Source organism: Apium graveolens, chromosome 10 (assembly GCF_009905375.1).
Source record: "Apium graveolens cultivar Ventura chromosome 10, ASM990537v1, whole genome shotgun sequence".
Lineage (NCBI taxonomy): Eukaryota > Viridiplantae > Streptophyta > Magnoliopsida > Apiales > Apiaceae > Apium > Apium graveolens.
The window spans coordinates 183,598,946-183,626,007 of record NC_133656.1 but is presented as its reverse complement, the minus strand read 5'-3'; the positions used below and the strand labels follow the sequence as shown (position 1 = coordinate 183,626,007).

Genomic DNA, 27,062 nt, shown 5'->3' with positions numbered 1-27,062 from the left:
ATCATCTTCATTTGGTATTTTTAATACTTGATTCGACACATAAACAGTTACTAAATAAGATATAAGAGTCAAAAAGATGTGTAGATCATTTCAGGCGAGCACTTTGTTGCCCATAATAGTACAAATTCGACAAAAGCTTCTAAATAAAAATGCAACACAACTTGTTGCATAGTAGAATGCCGCATCAGTATTACATTTAAGGTTCTGACAAACATATTTGAGTACACTGTATACGATGAAGAACATCGATCCCTTTTTGAGAAGTCATACAACATTCCTAGTGAATACAGTGTTACAGAGACATCTGATATCTTGATATCAGCCCCCGTGCAATGTTGAAATGAACACTACCACATCATTCTCTTCCAATGGTGTATCAAGTTGACCACTTAGTTCCCAATCGCAATCATTCACAAGAACTAGAACACCAGGCCTCCTGCGCAAGAATTACACAAAAATAAGCATTGTTACACAATACACACTCACATGGAAGTCTGCTAGTGTGTGTGCACAAACTAATAGGGATATCGTCATTATTTTAACAATTGCAGTTGGCCTTAAACTGGACATTGTTTACTTCTCTTCAAATTTGAAGGAAATTTGTTCTATGCAATAACTAATTATACAAGCCAAGGCTGGGGATGAATGTCCTTATAGAAACACGTTCTCGTTTGACATCAAAAGAAAAAGTAACAATGAGGAATGCATTTAAGTTTCTCTTCAATTTTTAAATGACACTGCCTAACCAACTGCTGAAGTGCTTTTAGGCATTGCCTCAAATTTAAACAGAGAAGGGTCTTACTTACACAGAATTATACAAGCAATAACTAATTATACAAGCTAAGACTGGGGATGAATGTCTTTCTTATAGAAGCAAGTTCTCATTTGACATAAAAAAAAAAAGGGTTAAATCTCAAAGTGGTCATTGATGTCAAGCCCATGTATCAAAAAACTCACTCTAGTTATCGGAGACTCATATGCACCATTTAAGCATAGAGTAATGATAACCCCGTTAATAGCACAGTTGACTTGACGGAACATATGTTGACCCTTGACGGAAGTTAGAGTCGGAGACTCATATGCACCATTTAAGCATAGAGTAATGATAACCCCGTTAATAGCACAGTTGACTTGACGGAACATATGTTGACCCTTGACGGAAGTTAGAGCTGGAACTCCTGTAACACCTGTATGATTGTTTGCCATACAAAACAATTTTTAATTTTTCAAACAATTTTCTTGGTTTTAAAATCTAAAATCTTTCTTTGTTCTAATTTTCTGAAACTGTACATTAATTTTGCTTAATAGAATCATTATAAAACAACTTTTCTTTTTATATTAGTAAAATGTTTAAATTTTAAATTAAAATTAGACGATTTATTTTTTAAATATAAATCTCTTTTAAAATTTATAGAAAATTATAATAACTATCTTAGAAGCATTCAATTTTTTTTAATGTTAATACGAATTTTTTTTAAAAGACATAATAAAAAATTAGTCATTTAGTTCTTATTTTAAATCTTAGTCATTTACTTTATTATAAAAATTCAATAAAATTGTCAAATAAATTATGAAAAGAATTAAAATATTTTAATGAAGTTTGAAAAAAATGAGAAGTGCATTTAATTTAATCTAAAAATGAAAATAAAATAAAATAAAAATTCAAACTCAAAATTAAACATTTAGCATTCATCCTAAAGTTGCTCACTGTGACTTCTGGCTTTTATAATAACAATTGTAAAAATCTGAGATATGCCAGGCCACAATCGTCACTTGTTTATGGATGTTTCATCCTGGAGCGGATCATCATAATCAGGGATAACATGAATTTCCTTTGTTTGCCTATCCGGCCAAAGTTGGGGAAAACAATTTTTATCATCTTCTGAGCTTAAACTTAATTTGTAGTGAATATATGTATGTATGTATGTATGTATGTATGTATATATGGGTTAGTATATTGGGTTAGCTTATCTGGATTTCACGTGACATCTGAGGTGTTACAAGTTAATTCAGCTGTAAATGATGTTAATAATAAAACAATTTCCGTCAAGTCAATGAACCATAACTAACGGTCAACCACCTTGATTGACGGTACTTTCATTACTCACAACTAGAGTGATGCAAATGAGGTCCCCATAATTACAATTTGTTTTTTGATATGTGGCCTTGAGTTTAGTGACCATTTTGAGATTTAACCCAAAAAAAAAATAACAATGAGGAAAGCATTTAAGTTTCTGTTCAATTTTTAAATGACACTGCCTAACCAACTGTTGAAGTGCTTTTAGGCATTGCCTCAAATTTAAACAGAGAAGGATCTTACTTACACAGAATCTCCTTTCATAAACATTTCAGGCCGCTCCTTGATCAAATTTTTACGCACCCAAGCTAACAAGTCTTTCATGGTTAACTGAATCAAATTGGAAGGCAATGAACAAGGATATTCAGAAGATAAACTATAGACTGCAAAAAAAAAAAAGAAAAATATACATTTGTTATAGATAAAAAAGCATCTTCCATAAATAATATACCTTCTCTTCTCCAGCTTTCTGGTCAACATTAACACTGTGGATTTTCACGGAGTTGCAAAGAAGCTCCAATCCTCCTCTACAAGAGTGAAACGGAAGACAATATTCAATTTAATTCAATGTTCATCACACAGAAGATGTGGAATATATACAACCATATACCGCAGAACGCATGGTAAGATCAGTGAAAAATGCTAAATTACCGCATTTAATTCCATGTCAGTTCGTAATTGATGCTCCACATTTTGGAATACTTTAGGCATTATTAATAAATAAAAAAATTAAGCTCAAGGCATAAAGATCCAAATATGCAGCATGCCTTAGCAAATCAAGCCTAATTTCCTTGCAATATCTATCAAATATCTGTTTTCTATGCAACATCCCTTATCTGTTTTTCAGATACAACCCATCGTAATAACTTAACCCCAGCAGCAAAATTAAACACTAACTTCACCTAATTTCCAAAAGTCTAAAAATTTCGTAGTAGTTTTCAACACCTTCAGAAATAAGTTTAAACTGTCTAAGATTTTAACCAAAAGCCAGGAGTTATCATGGAAACTACCAATGAACTCATAGAAGTAACGGTGAGTTACATGTACATCTCACTATACCCCAACGCTACTTCCAATTGGGACAAACAAATAGTGAGCTCATAAAAGGTTACCGAGGAGAATTCGTCTCGGAATGCTCTTGTTTTAGGGGTACAAATAATATGGTTTGGCAGACTGAATTCTCTATACCTGTCATTTCTACCTCCGTGATTGGTTGAGCTACAATAAACAAGTCTTCAGTATCACTAAATTCTTGCTAGTTGCTACTATCTCAAATAAATTTTAGTAGCTTATGGAACTAGTGATGATCGATAGCCAATTTGATTCTAGCAGCTTATGCATTCTAAACTAAATAAGTTTGTCACATATCCTTTTGACGATTTTTAAACGTGAATCACAAATACCAGAAAGGATACCCCAATCGTGACACTTCGTTAGACCTTTGATACATGATCATTACTGATATGCTACAAACACAAGAAACTGCCTGATCGAAATGAAGTTGATAAGTAATTTGTTAATCACTCTGTCCCATTAAATTCTATACATCACTTTTGGGCACGCTTTTCAATACTCGTTTAAAGTATAATTCCATAATATTTTTTAAAATATTTTTTTTAAATAAAAGTTTTATGTTAACTTTTATTCAAAAAACAAAATTTGAAAAAAACATTATGAAACTATATTTTATAAAAGCCTCGAAATACGTGCAAACACGTGTACATCCGGTTGGGACGGAGGGAGTACGCAACAGATAACGGGTGCTTATAAGATAACTACAAATGCGTATAGTGTTTCATCCAACCAATATATAACAACCACTGAGCTGCTAAACTAGACCTCATCAAAAACCAATGGAGATATAATACTCAATTCAACAGATTTATTTTATCACCAAAACAATTTAAAAAACCCCAACAGAAAAAAGTAAACATCTTAAAAAACAGTATATGAATAAACATTTATAATCTTGACATTAAACAAGAAAATTGACTATAAAGATTGAAGCTTTATTGAAAATTAATACAAGTGAATAGAAGAAAGAATTACCCAAATTCGAGAGTGAGTTGCATGCTGAGTAAATTGATTAAATTCAAGAAATCCCCAATTTATGTTCTTGATTTAAACCCTAATTAGGTTTTTTTTCTTGGCTTCAAAGAGAAAGGACTGCGTGTTGAATTGTAAAGCTTAAAACTGAATATTTTGGGGGTAGTATGGGAATATCAAGAAATCTTGGAATTTTGGAAATTTTCAATTTTAAAAAGTTCAATTCCGACCGGACTTTTGGTAAAATAAAATTTTAAGCAAAATGAATAAATAAAATTTATTAAAAAATTATATAATGAGTAATAAATAACTCATATTCTTTTTCAAATTATTAAGGTTTGAATAATTTAATTAATAGTATATATTTTATAAATGTAAAAAAAATCAAAATAGAAAAAGGATATGGAAGTTTGTTCAAGAAGAAATAATATTTTGCTTCATAAATTTAATTAAACTAGAATTTGTTTTAAATATAAATAATTAAATTAAATAAATATATTTATGTTTTTTCACAGTTCAACTCGCAAGTAAGATTTACATCCTTATTAAACATGAAGCTAAAGGTCGGTCGTCCATCAATCAACATTCAACACTGTTAGAACCTTGATTTGAGAAACAAGCAACTAGTTCTAGCTAGCACTAGTCTAGCTCACCTTTAAGCCTAAAAATAACAAGTTTGTCATTTGTACGACAGACTTCTTACCAAGTGCCAATGATTCTGAGACTTCTCTCTAAGTTGAATGCTTGCCTTGCTGTCATGTTGTATCGTGTATGCTAGCTTGACGTCGTAATTTATAAGATGTAAACTGTTACGTGACAATATGGCCTGCAGATTGAATGAATGCCTTGTATGATTTTTTTCTTCTTCTTCTGGGAATATGTTATATGGCCGATGCATGCATATAGGCAAAGTTGATACTATGCGTCCTTTTTGGATGGTTGATGGGAATGACTAATGAGAATTCGAAATGGATATGAGAATGGGAAATGATATGGAATCTCAAGGAGTACAGAGATGGAATAATTACCCACCTAGAGTGATTGACGTTTTCACTACGTACAAGCAAATTGTTAATTTGGTTAACCGATTCCATTAACCATGTGTTGGAGATCAGGTGGTGATATAAAAAGTAGATACATTGAGAAATTACAAACTTTGGTTTACTACCTCAAATTATGAGATCAGGAAACCAACGCCATAAGAACTACTGCAACTGGAGAACAAACACGGATAAATATAAAAATCCTTAATCTCTTCTTCTTGTTTCATCTCTCTGACCAAACATGATTGGACAACTGTTTACATTACAAACAGTTCCTTTATTGTTCAAACGGAGCATTGGTACAATCCTTAAACTAGAAGATTTTAGTATCGGTGAGCCTTAAGAACAGTCTGAGGAAACGATGAGGTGCCATTGTTAGGTGCACCCTTTATATTGAGGATCGATGTAACTAAATTATATATCTGAACATTCTCGAAAGAAGGCACTTTCCTTCCCTTGACAAATCTAGGACCATGACCAATGAATATGGACCTCATTGAGAATAATGCATTGTCGAACCCATGTGCTCCTGCACATTCTTTAGCTTCCGATTTGTTTATCTCCACTGTATATCCTTCATCAGCTAATCCAATTATGGGGGTGATCCGTTCACTGTCGAAGTAATGCATCCGACTAGGTAGATTCTCTTTCAGATAGACTTTTAAATACTGTCCGTTCTCAACTTTTCCAGAGTTCAATCCCTCGTTCATCTTGGCGACAACATCAGCTGGTGAAACATTAGGTGGTGGCCTAATTGAAAGTATTGGAGTATACAGCTTAATCCAATCTTCAGGAATTTCAATCCATGGAGCTAATTCTTTCAGAACTATTACTTTTTCATCACATGTGCCAACCATTCCATGATCGCCAACCAAGATCAAATGAACATCTTCGAATATTTTTCTTTTCTCTAGACCAGCAATCATTCTCCCCACCATATTATCAATTCTTGCAACAGCTTCAGTTACTCGAGGGTGATCAGGTCCAAACACGTGACCCTGAGTATCCGGTTCACTAAGATATAATGTCATAAGAGCAGGAATCTCACTATTTGGCAAGTCGAAATAACTCAAAAGTGTATCAACTCGTTCCTCGAATGTCACAGATCCATTATATTTCTGACAAAATTCCGAAGGACAGGTCCAAGAACCTTTATGTACCTCGGAACCAGGCCAAAAATAAGCAGAAGCTTTGAGTCCATGATTCACTACAGTCTGCCATAATGGCTCACCAAGCCACCACTTGGTTTCATGACTTGCCTGAGTAAAACGATCACCGTTTTGTGGATCAATGAAAGCATTATTAACAATTCCATGATAAGCTGGATACAAGCCAGTGACAATCGAGTAATGATTTGGGAATGTTAATGATGGAAAAACGGGAATTAGCCCTGTTTCGGCTTCTGTCCCTTGACTGATCAAACGTTGGATATTCGGGGTAGGAGTTTTGTATTGGTAGCCAAATCGAAAGCCATCACAAGAAATCAAGATAACAATCGGGTGAGGAAGTTTATTCGGTTGATTACGAGCAAGTAGTAGTGATCTGGAAGGGTGAAGTTGTGGGGAAGAGGAGGATGCTGCGCTGAGAGTGAAGCAGGTAGCAAAGGAGATGACAATGATGGAAAATGATTTCACCATGGTTTTTAAAAGGTGGTGATGAGTTGAGAGTGAAGTTAAATGAGGAGACATCATGGTAAACACGTAGAGTTCTTTGTGAACAAGGAAGCGAGGTGGTGTGAAATTTCGCAAGAAATGCATTTGTTGTTATATAGTGTGGTTGTTTTGGTGGTTTCTGTCAACATCGTGTAACGTTTTTGATGTTAATCCACTCAAATTATATTAACATGCTCTTCTTTGATTTTATGTATAACTAAATTAACAAATTAAAGTTATTATAGAGGGTTAGGGGCAATCGGTTGTTGTAACATACCATATCCCGGAAAGTTTATGCACGTATATAGTATGATTTTTGGCGTGAACACACGGGGAAGCCCATCTTTATATGTACGGTAAAAAAGTTTCGTTGTACGGAATGTTACAAAAATTGATTAGCCCTGACAGCGATAACGAGGTCATAACACAAAATTACAAGAAAAGACGAGAATATACACAAAAATAATAGTTGTGGTAGATCTGCTCAAATTGATGCTGCACTCTACTACTAGTTGTAGATGGATTGAGTGAGCTATGAGCTGTGTTTGTGTGGTTTAAATTGAAAAAATAGGAACTCAAAAGTAAAGAGAGACAACAGCATTGAATGCTCATTTTAAGTTTTTGTTACATTCTGCAAGCAATGATATTATTAAGATCATAGATAGCTGAAGACAGTGATGAAATAAAAGAGGAACGTAGTAAAATTTGCTACGATCAAGCCTAATATGTTCGATCCTATGCATGCTCCTGCTTCATACAACTCTGTTATCTGTCATCACTCGGATCTCCGATACCTCAAACTAGATCCGCCGGGCTCCCATGGCCCGTGAGCATTATGGAAGAGTGGCAGGCTTCCTCCCTACGAAGTAGCTGGCTGTAAAACAAGATCACTGCTTTTAATTATTATTTTGTGGGGCATGATTAATAACCTTATGTGGAAAATAAGATTTTTTGCTATCGGCAGGTCTTGAATAATTGTATGATGATATATTTTATTTTATAGTTTATAATGGGGCTGCTTAAAATCTATTCAGGATTAGATACAATTTTAGAAATATCTCGGCATGGATGTTTTGTGTTTTAAACGTAGCTGAACTGTTTAAGGCTGCTATATATAACAACATATGTGATTAGCGATTTAAAGGGAAAAAATGTGGAATGTTGAATTTTAATATCATATTCACATAAAAAATGCCAAAAAAATGTAAATCAAATTGATACCTATATCTCTACTAATACTTAAAATGAACCGGTTATAATTTGATTTAAATTTTAAAATTATCAGAACCATTCCCAGCCTCCTAATATTAAAAAATAATACCCTATTAGTAATAATTGTTTAAAAATTACATTTATATTTTTACTTGTAACTTATAAAATACAAACAAGTTTTAGTTGAATCTCGAAAATAGCTTCTCTCAGTTTGACTACCAAATAGTTAAAACCCGACAAATAATTAGAGATCGGGGGAGTTTTAATTTTGTAAATTTTATTTTTGGAATTATATCTTAGTATTTAAATTTTTAGTTACCAGACTATATAATTTTTATGTTAAACAAATCTTATATTTGTAATATCAATTCAATTAGGTTTTCTTAATATGATTCGAACCGTCACTTCAAATAGTTTCTTTAAACATTTAAATTTTATAAATAATATCATAAAAGTTCATACATAAAATTATATTCAATTAAATATTTTACATGATATAAAAATTTGCAACAAGCTCATCTTGTTTACGGTTACATAACTTAGATAATAACATTCACGCGCCGCCTTATAAATACTAATTGATACTTTTAATCTTTTCCCATTTTTGAGAGCTGAAATGTTGTATAGGTCCAAATTATTCACACCTTTTTATTAAATTTGAAATCATTAAATATTAAAAGGGATGGAAGTTAAATATGTGCACAAGAATATCATAATCTCATTATTAATAAAAAAATATCCACTCATTCATTAGAGTAAGTTCAACAAGATATTAATATATGCCTTATAAATATAATAAATAATGGTGTCCTAGTGAGTTCCAACAATTTGTCTTACAGTTATGCCTTATTATTAAAATAGTAATATATTTGAATTAAAATTGGAGGGAAGAGCAGAGATGAGAGGAGAGATGTGTAAAAAAGGAGGGAAATAAATTTTTTATTGATAGAAATGAAATAGGTCATGCATTTTGGTGCCCTAAAAATAAGGCATTTGGGAGATGTCCTGGTATTTTAAGGTATGTTTGGAGCTCTAATTTTTATCAATTACCCTAAATTTTGATTTATTACATATTTTAAAGCATCTCTTTGACTTGCTCCCAGGGCATGTACATATTATCTTCCCCCACTTTTTACATGTGTTATTTAGTCCGCAAATAGATCACAAATCTTTCTTTATAAAAGTTGAGTCTACCACACCATATAGTTAGCCAATCATAAATTTTTTCATAATTTTCAGCCAATCAAAAGCCACCATTTCAATTTTGACCAATAAAAATTCACAAAATTCTTTCCTTTTTCAGAGACTTAACCATGATGATGTTAACCAACTTGGGTTAGCCTTAAATCACTCTAATTAATATTTATACTTTTATCATTAATTCAAATTCAAATTCAAAAATATTTCCTTTTTGACCTTTAAACATTACTTACAAATTTAACCAAATCATTTCATTTTTGAACTTTTTACCATTACCAACAAATCTCTAATTTACAAATCTACAATTTCGGATTTTCTCATTACTAACAAATGTATAATTTATAAATCAACTATTTCGGATTTCACCAATTTTTTTTAAATCTCTATCATCTATTATGAGATAGATTAAAATCATATTTCCAGAATAAATAAGTATTTATAATTTATTAATTATAATAATATAAAAATTTGACATTCTAAGTTCATTTAATGTAATAATGTGATATTCCGTTGATTTTCAACCAAATACAAACAAAGAATTCAAAATTGATATATCATAAATCACGCTCATGATTTACTTAATAATTATATTTAATTGTATTATTTCATATAGTTAACGAGTTAGCTATGATAATGGCATAATATGCATTAGCTTAAATCATGCATGTATAAATAAGCATGCGCATTATTTATTCAATCTCCAGATTTGACTGTATCATTGCCTTTATTTAAAGTGTTAGGTATAATTAAATACAATTATATGATTAATGTCAATCTTGTGTGTAATTAAAGTCGATATAGTTGTCAAATTTGATTGTATCTTTGCATGTACTTAATGTTGACAACTAATTTTTATTTGTAAACATATAATGCCTCGCCATAATCAACTCAAATCAATTTGATTAATTGAGAGATTTCTGGTTTCTGACCACTTATAGTCGATTTATGTAATCCTATGATATTTGACATAAAACAGATTTAACCAATCAGAAATAAATACTATCTTCAAAAATGTAATTATTGCATAATCTACTCAATGTAATTTATGATAAATTAATGTCGACCACTATATTTTTCCTATATAAAGAGTTCTACGCATATTTCAACTCACATTCAAAAAATTCTCCCAATAACAAATATTTTCGCTTATATATGTACAATGCAAGGTTTTAGCTTCAGTCGTATTGCTTCTTTGACAACTGATAAGAAAAGTTGGAGAATTAAAGTACGCTTGACAAGGATGTGGCCTGGATTCAACAACACAACAGGTGACTTCAAAGGTTTGAATCTCATCTTCCTCGATGATGATGTATGTACTGATTCTCACATATCGTGCACATAACTCATCACAATATACTCTATATCCATATGTCGTATAACAATCTAATTAATAGTGTCTTTCACATGCAGAAAATTCATATTCATGCTTATGTTGGTTCAAAATTTTGTAACGGTCAAGATGCGGAACCTACAGAAGGACATTTTTACTCGGTTTCCAATTTTACTATTGCAGAATTTAGGCTCAACCATTCCTCAGTTAGTAATAAACAATGTATATTTTTCCAAAAATATACAAAGATGGAGCAGATAACAAAAGAGGATGAGATGATTCCCCATCACAAGTTTGAATTGGTCTCTCTTGGATGTTTACACACACGAGTCGGTGAATCGAGGATTCCTACAGGTATTTTTTTAGTAAATAAATTATCTAAGTTCTATTTTATATTATTATAATTGGACATCTCATCTTTCTCCAAACCAGATGTTATTGGCATTTTTTGAGGGTCCAGCTACAATATCTTCGCTCCACACCCACAATGGAATAAAGAATATCTTCATGTTTGACATTATTGACGGCATGTAAATGTAAGATTAAATATAATTTTTCAACATCGACACATTTTTTCACTTATGATTTTTGATTAATTTTTGAATTTTTAGCTTGCGAGTTAGGGTCACGACGTGGGACAAACTTGCAGATAAATTATGTGCTGATGTAGATTGTCTACAAAGTCATGCTCATATAATAATTATTATCGGCTGCAAAATCACAACTTACAACAGTAAGAAACATGCATTTACATTCATATTTATCATTAGATATACTATTAACAACTTATCAACAACGATTCTAATTTTTTTTTATTTTTGGTATATTTTTAAAAAGGTATGATGCAAATCATTTCATATCGATCCTCGAAATACTATATAGATTTAGACTATGAAGTTATCCATGATCTACATCGAAAGTTTTTACTTGCACACAACGCAATTGATGAATCTGAATTTATTGGAGCTAAATTCGAAGAAACCATTAAATCGTGCAAACCATTGAATTTATTGAATGTGAGATAATTAATTATCAATTAAATTGATGTATGGGACAATGACTAGATCCTTCTATATTACAACAGTTTAATCATATCACTTATAAAAGTTAGCATATTCAGCATTTAAAATATCTAAACTACGCATATTATTCTGAGGTTTACCATAACATCAAATGAAAGCAACTCTAAGTGGTCTTTCATATTTAAGAGGAGACATATGTCGTTGCAAGTATGTTTTACGATGACGACTAATAAAAGTCAATGCCAGTCTTTGGAAAAGTTTGATGTGTATCTTCTTAGTCCTACATTCTGTCATGACCAGGTTTATGTTACTCTATCATGTGTCACTTGACCACCTGTTCTCCATATCCTCTTAGGCGACATAATTACATAAAAGAAAAATAGTACAAAAAATATTGTGTAAAAAGAAGTTTTCTATAACTCACCTAAGTTGTAGCATTTTAATCTTATTGTCTGAAATATTAAACCCATTCCTTTTTCAAGAACATAAAACCCAAATTTATATTTGAGCATAAGTTTTTCAATTTTTTAATGAGATCTATTGTTTAAAATTTGTTTCATTTACTTTTATTTAATATTTAATGAGTTCAATAATTTATCTTCTAAAAGTAGCTGGAATAAAAAGTGATGTCACCTTTGCAATTTTAATGTCATCTAATGTCTAATTTTTGTTTACTTCACTATCATTTGAAGAGTTTTTTAATTCATTTCACAACAATTGTTAGAACTAAAAAAAATTATTTTACATAAATAAATTAAAAAATATTAAAATAAAACCTCGGTGCCTCGGTGCGAAGCACGGGCTACATACTAGTTTACATATAAGGACTTGCAAATTTACTTGGGCACCGAAAATCGAGAAAAATGTTTCAGATTCATACTTGTTAAATTAAATAAGGTTTTATCACTTCTATTGTCAAGTGGGTGCATAAATTAGTAGATATGAAATATCTAAAATTTAATAAATTAAATGTTTATCTATTTATGATAGAGTGATCTAGACTTATTTTTTGATGGTATTTACAAAGTAAATCGGTATCGATTCTACCATTATCATTATTTGGTTCAGCTGATATAATACAAAAAAAGGATGAAGTAAAGTAGGAAAATTTATAATATCTTACAAAATGGAATTTTTTCTTGACACTTTCATCGTAACACTCTACATGTTCATAATGCTTGATAGGGCTGTCGTTGCTAATTATTTATTAGTATAAGAACATGTTCAATGATGTGCTATATCGTGTGATATAATTATAATATAGAATAAAAAGTAAAAAAAAAATCTAATATTTAGCACACTATTAATTTTGCACACTATAAATTTTGCTCTAAGATGTGAAATACATGCTTCATGCGTTATTGACATTTTACAAATCTTGCATTTAATATGAGATCCCTCGGTTTTTTTTTGTCGTTTTGACTTTTGCACGTATATTTAGCACAGTATTGATTTTGCTCTAAGATGTGAAATATATACTTCATGCGTTATTGACATTATACAAATCTAGCATTTAATATAAGGGAGGTGGACTGTCTCTTAAATTAGTTGTTACAATACTCCTTTTTTTTTATTTGTCGTTTTCACTTTTACACACATTTCAATATGTTTTGATCGGTTAGTTAGAAATATAATTTTAAAAATTTTCTTTTTGTGACTTAAAATATAAGTTGTCTATTTTTATTTAAAAAAGAAAATTTTATAAATGATAGTTCTAATTAGCCGGTCAAAAAATATTGAAATATATACAAAAGTCAAAATGACAAATAGAAAAACAGAAAGAGTGTACCATAAACTATGCTTCAACTAGGTAGTACAACCGCGCTTCACGCGGTCCAAAAAACTCGCTTATTTTCATTACAAAATTTATTTTAATAAAATATTTAAAATAATTAAAATAGTAATATTTTACTGAATCTCTTACATATTTTACAAACAAACATGCTTCCACCTTTCCAATATATTTTTAAAATATAATGTATCTCACAATAGAAAATGTACAAAATAAAAATTTAGCTATTTCAAATTTTCGTGTATAACTGTGCAAGACACTTTTCTTACCAAACTTGGTATACCCTTGTAAACCAATGTCAAACTCTTTTACATTTTAGTCATGTTTAGTTTGCATATCACATTTGATTATTTTTGAATCACCAACAAGCTTGACAAAATTGGATAAAGACTTTCATGTGCATATCAATTCACCTACATTCTAATCTCAGGAGAGGATGGTTCAAGTAATTTCATTTTTTGCAAAACTGCATATAGCCTATATAGGTTTGCAGTACTTAGTAATTATTTGACATCCTTAAAACCAACTGGCAAGTGAAAAAACTTATTGACAGTAAGTAAGAGTCAATAATAGCTTGACAATTATTTTTAGCACTATAAATGTATGGATGCATATTGATAAATCATAATAACTATGTCCACTCCTATCTAATATATTATATCTTTCAAAAAGTTATGTTTTTCTTAACATATTCTTGCCGGTTCTTGAAGTCCTCTGCTTCCATTTTTTCTCCAACATCTCCTTAACATATAATAGTGATGAAACTTCACCTGTCATTATGAATTGAAAGAAGAAGTTACGGATGTATCAGAGCTCCTATGTGCACCGTGACACATCGTTGATCTGCCAGCCGATTTTATGGATTCTGAGTTAGCTTTTGACTACCTTAGCAATACAACGCAACCACACTAAAGTTCAAAATTGTGAATTAGAATAATTTTTAAATATAATAATAGGCAAATTAAAGAGACCCGTCTAAAAATACATACCTCACATATGCACGAAGAATTACCAATATATATATATATATATATATATATATATATATGAAAAAATATCTGGTAGATTGCTAAATGAAATGTTACGCTTGTTGACGACCATATAAGTTATAGTTGTGGCGTCGTCTGGGATGTGATCATGCAAGTTGGGTATCTTGTATTTCTCTGTATATAAGATTAAAAATTTAGTGGGCTTGTATTCCTAACCATTTTTTTCTTGAACTCTAAATTTTCAATGTCTTGGTCGAAAAATACATCCTCTGCAGAATGAGACCTTCTGTATTATAATTTTATATTCAATTTATCTTCTAACCATCTTTTTAGCCATAGCATTACAGTCTGCAACTTCAACTCCTTCTTGGCATCGTTATATGCTCAAGTTAAAAGATTCCACTTTTCAGTAAATAATTATATTAAAATGCTTAGAATCGGAAAATTCAAATGGAATAGAAACTTGACATAATATAGATTATTTTCGTAAACCTTAGTATACATAGTAAAGCACTAACCATAAGTTTTATTTTTACACCATAAGCCCGACCTCGTAACCTATAAATAGCCTCTACTCTTGAAGTTACTAAGAAGCCTAAAGAACCACAAAATGAATAATAGCATTTAAAAAAAAATCGCTCATTGGACTAATAGATCTGCTAATCACCACTTTTAGTTAAAAATATATTTCATTGCATTATTGTTAAATATAGATTATCTAGAAATTATATGAACTTGAAATGTTAAAATTAAAGATGCCTAAAAGGATTCAGATACAATTTTAGGAGAAGTCTAAGATCTCATGTCAGCCTTCCGTAACTCCCTTTTTACATATAGATACACATGTTGTTTAACGTTTCTATGTTAAAATAAAATATCAAGCCACAAGAACCTGTGTAAGTAATTAAATCAATTCAAAGAAAGAAAATATAGCCACGACCCGTTTCTGGGTTGTACTACTTGTACTAAGTTTGACCTCTATACTATAAAGTTTCTAGAGGTCATAACCTTATGAAGTAAAAATCGAAATTTTCATATGCTGACTCAAACTTTGAGCAACCTAAAGTTTTGAACTGAATCAAATTTTGCCTGGATTTCACACATCTCGTTCTAAAGAGAGACAATAGAGCTAATACATGAAATTTGCTTTCAACAATCAATTTTAAATTGATTAGAGATTCCTGGAAAATAGATAGTTACCTGAGAGATTTCCTGGTCAGATGCGTAGGAACCTTCTTTATAAATTTACTCGCAGTTGCAGCAAAAATGACCATATGTTGTTAATAAAACAAAAAAAATAGCTTCATAGTACAACACGATGGGTGCTATATTTCAATTCTTTCCCAGCTCTTGTCAGTTTTTACATTAAAACACCGACAAAAACTCATTTGCTTGATTTCCAGGTTGATAAATTTAACAAAATAAATCATGAAATACCCTACGATTAAGACTGCATCGAAAATATATTCGACTCCAACAAACACTCCACCGAGTTCTAGTGCATCACCCATGAGTGTACTCAAATTCCTTATTATAGAAAATAAACGGGTTAAATCTCAAAGTAGTCACTAAACTCAAGGACACATATCAGAAAACTTACTCAAGTTATCGGGGACTCGTATGCACTACTTTAATAATGCATAATGATACTGCCGTTAGTGGTATTTGTTGACCTAACGGAAAATATGTTGACCTTAACATGTATACCAGCCGGAAAGACTCGTGACACGTGGAAGGTTGCCATCAGTCCAGCTAAACAAGACACTTTTAATCTTTTAAAACCCACTCAACATTCTTTCTTTAAGATCACAATTTTTCTTTTAGTAATTTTAAAAAAATTAAAACAGAATATTGATAAAAAGAATATACTTTTAGAAAATTAATTTAAATCACACTCATTCTTTTGAATCTTATGCAAAAAAAAATATTTTTCTTGAAAATTTTTAAAATTATATTGTGATTTATGGATTGGTCATAATTTTTAAAAAATAAGCGTAAAATATAAATGGATAAAAATTATTATACAACAAAATGCTTACAAGATAAGAAGATCCTTTATTTTTAACTTTAGATCAATTTTTTTTAATACAAAATCTTTGAATTTCTTTTTAATTTATAAAAAATTTAAATTAAAATAAAATTTACATTTACTATTAATTTTAAATCACTGCCATTTTGCATTTAATTTATGAAAAAAATTCAAATGATAATGTTGACTAAATAATTTAATGAACTATATTTTTTCGCATCAAATATTTTAATATTGACAATTTTAAAAAACAACCACAATAATAATCTATCTTTTCATTTTTATGGCATTAAAGATAAATGAAATCTATAAAGAATAGAAATACTTTTTTTATCCAAAAGTATAAAACTAATTTGAATCAAATTAGTGGTTAGGTAGATGTTGAATCAAATTAATTAGTGATGTTTTTTACAAATAATAAAAAATATACTTACATGTTTGAAAAGTTAAAATTGTATTACAGAGGCTAAGAATCCACTTAGTGTTATAGGTGTAGCCACCTCTTTCCAGCTGTGAGTTCCGTTAAAGTCATAACGTTTAATGTTAGGTCAACGAACACCACTAACGGCAGTGTCATTACTCATTACTAGAATGGTGCATACGAGTTCCCGATAACTTGAGTGAATTTTTTGATATATGGCTTTCAGTTTAGTGACCACTTTGAGATTTAACCCGAAAATAAACATATTGAGAAGTATAAAAGTATAAACTTGTGTAGAAAAGATATAGAAAAATATGAAAGTTTTCGATCAAAGCATGCTTATGCATGTGTTAGTTTTATGCCTCATATATATATAATAAATCTTGGTTGTATTTTGTATTAGTTTTCGATTTAGAATTAATAGTTTGTAAAGGCGGGTTGTTACAGTTCAGTAGACCTTGAGTTGCACAAATACATGGTGCAACCCACGATTCATTTATGATAATGCTAACTATATATCACAGGGAAGTGGGATACTATAGTGGTGATCTTATAGCATCTAATATGCACAATAAGTTACATACATACATATAATATACCTCTTGCGCTTGATCAGTTTTGGCAGATGGAATGGTGTAAACTGATTGATATCAAAAGAAAGGAAGACTAAAGCTAATATATTCATAGAAAACAGCCGAAATTGAGAAAGCCCAAAATTGAAAAAAATTGGGTGAAATGAGAAAAATTTGTTAGAAGGAAGCTGGATTATAAAATGTTATTACTTGCCTAATTATGTAAAAGAAATGCATGCTAATATTGTACATAGTTGCATAGACCATAAAAGCATATTCGTGTGGGTGCCCAAACCTGCAGAAGCGTACACTGTTGTTAGTGTTAATTTGCGGATCATGGCTGCAACGGCCAAGCTCAACAATGTTTAGAAAACTGATATTTGAGTAGTCCTTGTTAATAAAGTTGTAAAGTGTGAATAAATTAGATGAAAATATATGGATTTTTTTTTGATTTAGGCCTATTTATATGAGAACATAAGGGAACATATACAATGTCCTAAATATACAAGTTTTATCAACTATGATTCATGACGTACTCATTCATATTGTGGATTATTGTGAGATGAACCCTTATAATAAGGACATTGTTTTGTATTTCAGCTAAAATTCATATTTCACAAAATGAATTAATTGATGCAAAAAAGTTTCACGTAAAATTATAAAAACATTTACATTAAGCACAAAAATGTAATTATATACTGATGGGCATGATATGAGCGAAATAATGAAAAAGTACCCGATTGTAAAGTCTCCAGTACCTGATCGTAAAGTGTTCAGGAGCGGCAATTCAGTAATCTCATTCTGATTTGTGAAGTCTCCAGGAGCGGCAATTCGATACTCTCATTCTGATTTGTGCCTCAAACCGAAGGCTACAAATTGTTTAGCATTACAAATTACAAAATGTGAATTCTTTTTTAAGAGTAATGTAACTGAAACACAAGAAATTACCTTTCGTTGTGGACTTTTATCAAACATCTGAGTTGAATGCATATTCATATTTGATTCTAAAACAAAATACAAGTACTTTACTGCTGCAAATCCACCTAGATAAACACAATTAGAATTTCAAACAATCTTTAGAAATACTGTTTACTATGCCAAAGTAAGCGGCCTAAGTTGCAACATATCAAGTCGTCTGACAACAATCAGCATATCACCACAGAGATGGAAATAATTAATCTATTTTATGCACTGCAAAATAAACCGAAAACAAACACCAAGCACTACTAATAATAGCGAGCTTACACAATAAAAGAACATAAAACTTCTAGGGAAAAACTGAAACAAAAAACAGACACAAAAATTATTTGAGTGTTGGTGAATATACTCTACAGAAGTGAAACAAAAAAATCATACACTGCTAATCAAACTGAATATTTATACCTTTTTGAGACCAACAGAAAGGATGTTGCGGTTCGGATCTTCACAAATTGTTCACTTAATCTTCCATTAGAGAGTGAATACGTCCAAGCAGCTCTCTACGAGATGCAAACTCCATCGCATGGGTCGGTATATGAGCAATATGAGTAAATTACAAAATAAGACCTTTCAATTTCTCATCAGTTATGAACTAATCGACCAGACCTTTCCTCTCCGCCCTGAACCTTTGGTTTTCTCTTTGAGCTGATTGAGCATAAATAATAAATAATTATGAAGCGAAGAAATACAATGAATGAAAAAAAGACAAATTAGGACAAGAGAATAGCAGCCACGAGGAGTGTTACGTCAAACTGTGATCCTCCTTTATATAAATATATAAATATATAAATATATAAATAGAGATTGTGATTAAGATTTGTACTCTAATACAAGAAATTTTGTTCTCGAGGAATCGAAAAGTGTGGGAAGGGCCATATATTTCACTTGGGGTAATAATGGAGGGCAGTTTTAAAATATTAAGTGAGGGGGAAGAGACAAGAAGATGTCAAAACTGTCTGTGTTAAGGACTATAAATGAAAACCTCCCAACAATCTGCCACGAATATTTGTGTTTAGGGTTTGCGACACTCAAGTAATTCAAAATGGATATCTTATCCAATTCTTTACATTTCAAAACTTACCATAAATAGATCCCACCACTTTCTCACTTTTCTTTCATTTTCACAATACTTTTATTCCACTATTTTCCTTTTATACATTAAAAATCAATGAGTCTCACCACTTCACCCACTTTTCTTTATCTTTTTTATTATTTTATACTCCATGTGTCTCAACCATTGTGAGATGTCCTGTCCAATTCTTTATATTTCAAAATTTACCAAAAATAGTTAATGGGTTCCACCACTTTCTCACTTTTCCTTCATTTTCACACTATTTTTACTCCACTGTCTGCCTTTTATACATTAAAAATCAATGGGTCCCGTCACTTCATCCACTTTTTTTTTTCTTTTACACTACTTTATACATATTTCATAACCTCTATTCTCAAACCAAATATAAAAAATTGACTGGGACGGAGAGAGTACATATTTTTTAACTTTCATACTTAAACCAAACATAAAGAATTGGTTGGGACGAAGGGAGTATATTTTAAGGCCTTGTAAAATAAGTTTGAATAGAATCTCTTAAATTCCGGGGTTGGTCTTACCTCTGGTCAAACTGAATGTAGATGTTTTAGTGTTCCCAAAGCGCATTCTTCCTCGATTAAAATGAGATTGAAGGATAATACGGGAGAGTTCATTATAGGGCAAATCATGTGTTTAACTAGTAAGTGCCCAGTGTTTGAAGCAGAATTCATAGGAATGCGTGAGGCTTTATCATGGCTTAAGTTGCGACGAAATAAAAGTGATTATCGAGACTGACTCATCTCTTGTGTAGTTCAAGCAATTTATAGTAGAGAGGTCATGAAAATCAGTTGGAGGTGGAAGAGGTGATAGAAGGGTATCTTCTCATGCTTCAACACTTGTCATATCTAAATGTCAATTTTGTTCGAAATCAAATAAATAAGGTCGCTAATGAGATGACTAAAGGGGTGTATTCAATTGGGATTTTGAAATTTTTTTATAAATTTTAGAAATTATGGGGTATTTAATTTGGATTTTAAATAATCCTTTAAAATTTGAAAGTATTCAATAAGGATTGAAAAAAGTCTTTTAAAATCTGAGTGTATTTAATTTAGATTTTAAAAAGTCAATCAAAATTTGGTGGTATTCAATTTGGATTTTAAAAAATCCATCAAAATCTAATGGTATTCAAAAGTCCATGGATTTTCTTTTACTTAAAAAAGTTGTGGATTTTGATGGATTTGCTAGTACATTTTAATATCTTGAAATCTCTTCAAAATACATGAGATTTTGATGGATTTCTAAAAAACTCTACAAAATCTGCAAGACTCTACAAGATTTTGGATCAACTCGATCAAAATTCACGAAGAATTGAAATCAACGAAAATCTTTTAAAATCCGTAGATTATTAACAATTCTTTAAAACCTGAAATGGATAGGAGATTCTTTGGATAATTACAAAAATTTATTTAGAAATTGTTCTGTTCACCGTAATAAAAATTATCACTGAATTGAAAGAAAACATTGAAGTCAAAGTTCGGAGCTTCTCACTAGCATTATTTGTTCAGACATATTTAAGATGAATGGGAATATGTCCCATTTTAAATATTCAATTATATATGTGTCCTATTTATAATTTTATTTATAAATATGTGTTATTTTCAAATTTTTAAATAATTTAATATTAATTATGATTAATTTTATTATTTAATATTTTTGTATGACAAATATAATCTTTAAATTTAACTTATCAAATATCATATTCAAATATTTCTACTTTACTCTTTGTGAAACTAGACTATCTGGAATAATTAATTAATTATTTAATTAGTAAAAGTTATAATATATTCTTACTTCTGCCTGACATGACATGTACTCTACTCAATAGGCATGTATAGCAAATTAAGATTTTTACATGTCAAATGTATGATTTTTGTTATCTCAAAATATATCTTACCAGGAATGGATTCATTTATTATTTACAATCATGTTATTTTTTAACTTAGACTTGTGTGATACTGTTTGTAGCATAAAAATATTTGCATCTAGTTGTATCTTGCAAAAACCTAATATCGGAACAGTTTGAGATAAAATTAGATAGTCGGAGATGAGGTGAACTAAAGATATATAGCTGGGAAAAAGATGTAAGCGTAGTTTTTTGTTATTCAAAAATAGATGACGAATTGTTGAGAAAATCTTTATGAAAAGAAGTACAGCTTGTCAATAGCCAGTGACAAACTAAGATCATATAAACAAAGTGCTAATTAAGCATACCAATCACCAAATTAAGATCACTTAAAAGTTAAAAATATTAATTTTAATAATTTAGAAACTCAAATTGAGGTATAAACATGTAAAAGGGAGCTACCTTTTATCTTTATTCGGAGTTAAAATTAATTTCTAATTTATTATTTCGTATGTATAATATTGGGGACATTTTAGTCAATTTAAATAGAAAAATATTGTATATATAAATTAATGATATATATATATATGAGTTATATAAGAGTTAAAATTTGATATTAGGACATATTTATAATTATTAAATAAAATGAGATACATCTGTAAAATAACCTATTAATTTGGGAAATATTATACAACTCTCTAAAATTAATTTATAAACTTAAAAATTACCAAAATTCCAACACACAATTATAAATAAAAAAAATTAATTTCAAAAGGAAATGCAGTTAAACTATGCCGAATGAAATGCGACCCGGTTCAAAATTGGGCATCGTCAAAAACCCTAAAACACAACTTGCTCAACACACACACAAAACCCTAAATCACATTCGATGTTAATTCGAAAAATCTGCAGCTCAATTCTCCGTTCCAACACACACCCATTTGTTCTACACACCCAATCTACAACCCCTTTTGCTTTTCTTGATGTAAATTCACATTTTTTGGCCTGTAGAAGCTTCAATTTTAGACCCCATGTCTTAAAATCACTGACCCGCAAGTCTTTTTCGTCGAATTGTAGTATGAGTGATTCCTCAAGAAAGGTTGTTGTTTCGATTCCTGATGTTGGTAAGGCTGATAAGGTTGAGTTGTACCGTGCACTCGAATCTTCATTAGGTAGTACATTTAGTTCGAAACCATTTGTCCCATATCCTAGTCCTTTGATTATCGTGATTAGTGGTCCTAGTGGTGTTGGTAAGGATGCAGTGATTAATAGATTGCGAGAAGTTAGAAAGAATGTACATTTTGTTGTTACGGCTACTAGTCGAGAAATGAGGCCGGGTGAAGTTGAGGGGAAAGATTATTTTTTTGTGAGTAAAGAGAGGTTTTTGTCGATGATCGAGAGAGGTGAGTTTTTGGAGTATGCGTTAGTGTATGGTGATTATAAGGGTATACCGAAACAGCAGATTAGGGATTTTATGGCACAAGGGTGTGATATTGTGTTGAGGGTGGATATTCAAGGGGCGGAGACGTTGAGGAAGATTCTTGGGAATTCGGGTGTGTTTGTGTTTCTTGTGGCGGAGAGTGAATCTGCTTTGGTGCAGAGGTTGATTGATAGGAAGACTGAGACAAAGGAGTCGTTGCTTGTGCGGATTGCTACGGCTCGTGAGGAGGTGAAGCATGTTAAGAGATTTGATTATGTTGTGGTTAATGCGGAAGGGCAGTTGGAGAATTCGGTGAAGATGGTGGAGTCGATTATTGATGCTGAGAAAGCTAAAGTGCAGCAGAGGAGGGTCGTCATTTAGGTGCCACCGGTGTTTAGAGTTGATCAGGGTAAGTGTATTTCCTTAAAATTATTTTTCTAAAAAGCTCCATAAAAATCTGCAAGACTCTACAAGATTTTGGATCAACTCCATTAAAATCCACGAAGAATAAAATCAACGAAAATCTTTTAAAATCCATAGATTATTAACAATCCTTTAAAATCTGAAATGAATATACCCCCTTAGACTAGTATGTGCATCAATACAAAATAGAATTAACCAATTTTATTAATTTTAATTTACCAAGGCCATATACCAAGTCCCTCAGTTATCTAACTTGAGTGTTTACAGTTCTTGTTTATAAAGATTGACAATTCTTTCAGTTTTTAAAAGTTCAGATGGTTTTGTGCTGATACTTAATAAACTTTCTATGTGTAATTTTGTCATGTAGGCTCGTAAAATTTGCCCTTCAGCGAGAAAACTCTGGACAAGTTGAAGGCTGTTTTGGGTCATTCCTTAGTGAAGTGTTGATAAGTTGAAGGCTGTTCTGCCTCCTGGGTCATTCCTCATCGAAGTCTTCTTAGTTCTCGTGGTATGTTCAAGTCATATTATATGTATCACTATCTTAGAAAATTGATAGAAAAGCTCCTCAGCATTACCCATCAAGCTCTAATATATAACATTACAGTATATGGAGGATGTATCACACATGCAACACACTTGGAGCTTAATCAGAAAGCTAAAAACATGTTTTATTTCCTTCAATAAAACCATTTATTTCATTGGTTTTTGTAATGAAATTTGTTTTGCTTACACATGAAATTTGTTTTCCTTACACAGCGTAGTACTAGACTTTTTTTTGTGCTAAATGTGTAGTACAAAACTTTATGATATGAAGGGCTTTGCTAAAATAGTTGGCTAGTCAATACTCATATTGTAGGTAAGTTAGCACCTACAAAAGAAAATTAAATTATCTAATAAAAATAAAGAAATGTTATAAAAAATTATGATCTGTTCTTATTTTCTACACAAGGTGCGAACTTAGAAGAGAGAATTAGTTGTTAGTCATCTCCAGCTCTCTCTTTTATTAATGGAACCAGTATGATCATCTTCTGGTGCCTTTTTGGCTTTTTCTTCTTACGTTTATTGACAAGGTTTTCCACTAATGGTGCTATACATGTGCCACAATTCCTTGCAGGTTTTGGCATCTATATTCTGTCAAGCTTAGTAAAAATAACAAGTAAAATGTTGTGAAAAATAAATACTGTAGATGATTGTGCCTTCTGAATATATAGTGTATATGAACATGATTAAGTAGTGATTAATGGTTAACGTATAAATGACCACATATTGAATCTATCCGGTTACTGCACCAATAATATAGCATAAACTTGGGAAAATCAGTAAAATCAAGTCACTTGGTAGCTGGACGAGAATTTTAAGAACTGCTTCAGTCAAGATACTTCTACTATGTGACTTTAAATTATGATTCCAAGAATCTCTTCGTATTTCTAAACAATTACCAATCTTACTGAGGCAATGACAACATTTAGATCTTCCATTTAGAAATATTAACAATAAGATCTTCCTTCGTCCAGCAAATTAGTGCAACAATTAGGTCAGATTGTAGAATAATCTAAGGCACCTACAACTTACCTGATACTAAACTCTGAACTTTATCAGAATACCACTATGTGAACAAAATGAGTTATAAGAAATTGCGGTCAATACTGAACAGTTCATCATATAGGTATGGTGATTCATCTAGCTTCAACAAGTTACAAGGAAAATAAAAACATTATAAATGTAGTGAAGCACAGGAAATATCTAGCAGTTCAGCATCTATACCTTAGTAATCTCAAACTCCAGTTGTAACTTCCACTGCTATGAAAATCACGAAACCGTAGATTTTTATGTTGGGAAGAGGCAAAAGAACAGTCTGGGGAAAATTTGAGTCACCGTCATTAGGAGAACCATTTATATATAGGATCGATGTAACTAAATTGTACATCTGAATATTTTTGAAAGGAACTTTCACACCCGTAGGAAACCTAGGACCATGGCCAGTAAATATGCTCCTCATAGATAAAAATGTGTTGTCATACCCGTGTGCTCCTGCACATGATCAATTTTCTGATATACTCGTCCCTGCTTAAGTGATCCTGCACAATGTTTAGCTTCTGGTTTGTTCATCTCCACTTTAAATCCCTCATATGCTAATCCAACTATGGGGATGCTCTGATCACTCTCTGTGTAATGCAGACTGCAAGGTCGGTTCTCTTTGAGATAAACTATAAATACTTCCCATTATCTATAGATTTCAATCCCTCGTTCATCTTTGCAACAACATAAGCCAGGGAGACATCAGATGGCGGGAGAATTGAAAGTAATGGCGGGCGGACTCCATCTTATATATAGGAAACCATGGCAATACAACACTGAGAGTTGCTGATGAACCAAGTATTTTTCAAGGTTCTGAGATTTGAGGCGGGGGAATTGTTCTTAAATTTGAGAGAGGCTTAGATAAAACTATATTAAATTATTAGATTTTCTTGGCACTACAACGATTAGGTCAGATGACAGTTCTCAGAGGCCCGAAGATATAGTAACTCATGTAAATTGTTTAGATTTATGTTACTGGCATTATATTTTCCAGGTCCTGCGATCCTGGTGTGTTGAATTATTGTTATAGAGAGATTTAATTCAATTAAATGAAAGATTTCCCTGGTATGTTATAAGTACTGAGATGAGATGAGATGAGATGAAGGTTAGGTAGCTCCTAGCTGTATCTTAGAGAAACAGATACTAATATTTATGGGACATGTTATGCATTATTTGTGTGTTTGCCTGCATCGTTGCAAGTGTAAGCTACATAGTGAGAGACCCATAATGAATTGTATAATAACGTCCTGAACTTCGTTACTTTCTTTAACATTATCTGCAGGTGCAAGTTATCCAAATAGACTGCAACTTCATTTGCAAAACTAGTCCCGAAGGAGATTTTCGAATGTGAGAAGATATACATTGGGAAATTGGAACCAAGTAATTACTAGAATGAAAATGGTCTCCCGTAGATTTAGAGGGAATGGAATATGGTGCAAGCCTTAACATTTCAGATTCATAATGTATTGCAAGTTTCAGATGATTACTACTAGAGTTTTTTCTTTCATATTTATCCTCTAGTTTTAAATGATTACTACTTAAGAAGGTTCTTTACCATTGTCACAACTAAAATCTTCAGTTAATATTTATGTATTGCAAGTTTCTAATGATTCATAATGAGGTACTGTCAGATAGCTTAATTGGAAAATTTTAGGGTTGCTAAACTTGTGCACATTCTTTTATTTATGAGCTAGGAAATTACAGAAGTGTGGCTGAACTTAACTTCAGCACTATATTAAAAATTTGAAATTTAGGCTACTAAAGTGGCAAAGCGAGTAAGGTTCAATCGCCACTTTGCAGTTTACTGTTTATAAGTTACAAAGTGGTAGACAAACTCAGTGGTCATTGTAGAGGACTGAATTACGAGCTAATAATACTTTTTGTGATTCTCTAATCTAGAGAAGCATTTTGAAGTAAACAGTTCAGTTTCTGGTAAATCAACTTTTATTATTAAGGTTCCATTTTGCTAATTTTCAGCTTATCAGCACAAACAATCCTTAGCTAGTGCTTTAAACTCCAGATACTATTGATAAAAATTTTAAACCGCCAACTTAGGAAAATCAATTAAATAAATTCACTTTGTAGCTGGACGGAGAATTTTATGATCTGTTTCAAATCGAGATACTTCTGCACTGTGACTATACCAGCATCTGAGTAGACCTTAACTTACCTGATACTGAACTCTACCAGAATACCACTAAGGAAACAAAATGATATCTCGGAAATTGCAGGCATTAATTGTAACAGTAAACCATATATCAAGCTTCAGCAAGTTACAAGGGAGAAAAAAAAACATTACCAACCACAATAAAGCGTACTAGTAAATTTATCTGCAGAACTCCAGCTGT

The 27,062-nt window shown here is 31.3% G+C and overlaps 3 protein-coding genes and 1 long non-coding RNA gene across 7 annotated transcripts; 1 reads left to right on the top strand and 3 right to left on the bottom strand.

The window, feature by feature from the left end:
* Positions 1–62: 62 nt before the first annotated feature.
* On the bottom strand, positions 63–4,277 carry LOC141689144 (ubiquitin-related modifier 1 homolog 2-like). The gene is made up of 4 exons (XM_074493328.1): positions 4,127–4,277; positions 2,529–2,604; positions 2,325–2,407; positions 63–436 (listed from the first exon to the last, which is right to left on the bottom strand). The coding sequence occupies exons 1-4, from the start codon at positions 4,147–4,149 to the stop codon at positions 319–321; spliced, it is 300 nt and encodes a 99-aa protein (XP_074349429.1). The 5' UTR covers positions 4,150–4,277; the 3' UTR covers positions 63–318.
* Positions 4,278–5,089: 812 nt separating this feature from the next.
* LOC141693945 (uncharacterized) lies at positions 5,090–6,913 on the bottom strand. The gene has a single exon (XM_074499135.1). The coding sequence runs from the start codon at positions 6,855–6,857 to the stop codon at positions 5,490–5,492; it is 1,368 nt and encodes a 455-aa protein (XP_074355236.1). The 5' UTR covers positions 6,858–6,913; the 3' UTR covers positions 5,090–5,489.
* Positions 6,914–13,931: 7,018 nt separating this feature from the next.
* LOC141693117 (uncharacterized) lies at positions 13,932–19,371 on the bottom strand. 2 transcript variants are annotated; one of them, XR_012563019.1, is made up of 5 exons: positions 18,769–19,371; positions 18,334–18,428; positions 18,144–18,254; positions 17,681–17,758; positions 13,932–14,282 (listed from the first exon to the last, which is right to left on the bottom strand). It is a non-coding gene; the product is annotated as an uncharacterized LOC141693117 (long non-coding RNA). The 2 variants fall into 2 exon arrangements; XR_012563018.1 differs by lacking the exons at positions 13,932–14,282; positions 17,681–17,758 and adding an exon at positions 16,590–17,680 and having other exon boundaries at positions 18,769–19,367.
* Positions 19,372–22,089: 2,718 nt separating this feature from the next.
* LOC141692717 (guanylate kinase 3, chloroplastic) lies at positions 22,090–26,209 on the top strand. 3 transcript variants are annotated; one of them, XR_012562882.1, is made up of 3 exons: positions 22,090–23,122; positions 23,504–23,644; positions 25,997–26,209. XR_012562882.1 is itself a non-coding variant. In XM_074497643.1 (2 exons), the coding sequence occupies exon 1, from the start codon at positions 22,183–22,185 to the stop codon at positions 23,092–23,094; it is 912 nt and encodes a 303-aa protein (XP_074353744.1). In that variant the 5' UTR covers positions 22,090–22,182; the 3' UTR covers positions 23,095–23,122; positions 23,504–23,887. The 3 variants fall into 3 exon arrangements, 1 of the variants encoding a protein (XP_074353744.1); XR_012562881.1 differs by lacking the exon at positions 25,997–26,209 and adding an exon at positions 25,315–25,886; XM_074497643.1 differs by lacking the exon at positions 25,997–26,209 and having other exon boundaries at positions 23,504–23,887.
* The last annotated feature ends 853 nt before the right edge of the window (positions 26,210–27,062 follow it).

Coding starts and splice junctions, on each gene's coding strand:
- LOC141689144 (XM_074493328.1), bottom strand. CDS start 4,149: ATGCAACTCACTCTCGAATTTGG. Junction 2,605..4,126: donor CAACTCACTCTCGAATTTGG/GTAATTCTTTCT, acceptor TCACTCTTGTAG/AGGAGGATTGGAGCTTCTTT. Junction 437..2,324: donor TTTATGAAAGGAGATTCTGT/GTAAGTAAGATC, acceptor ATTCTTGCGCAG/GAGGCCTGGTGTTCTAGTTC.
- LOC141693945 (XM_074499135.1), bottom strand. CDS start 6,857: ATGATGTCTCCTCATTTAACTTCACTCTCAACTCATCACCACCTTTTA.
- LOC141692717 (XM_074497643.1), top strand. CDS start 22,183: ATGTTAATTCGAAAAATCTGCAGCTCAATTCTCCGTTCCAACACACAC.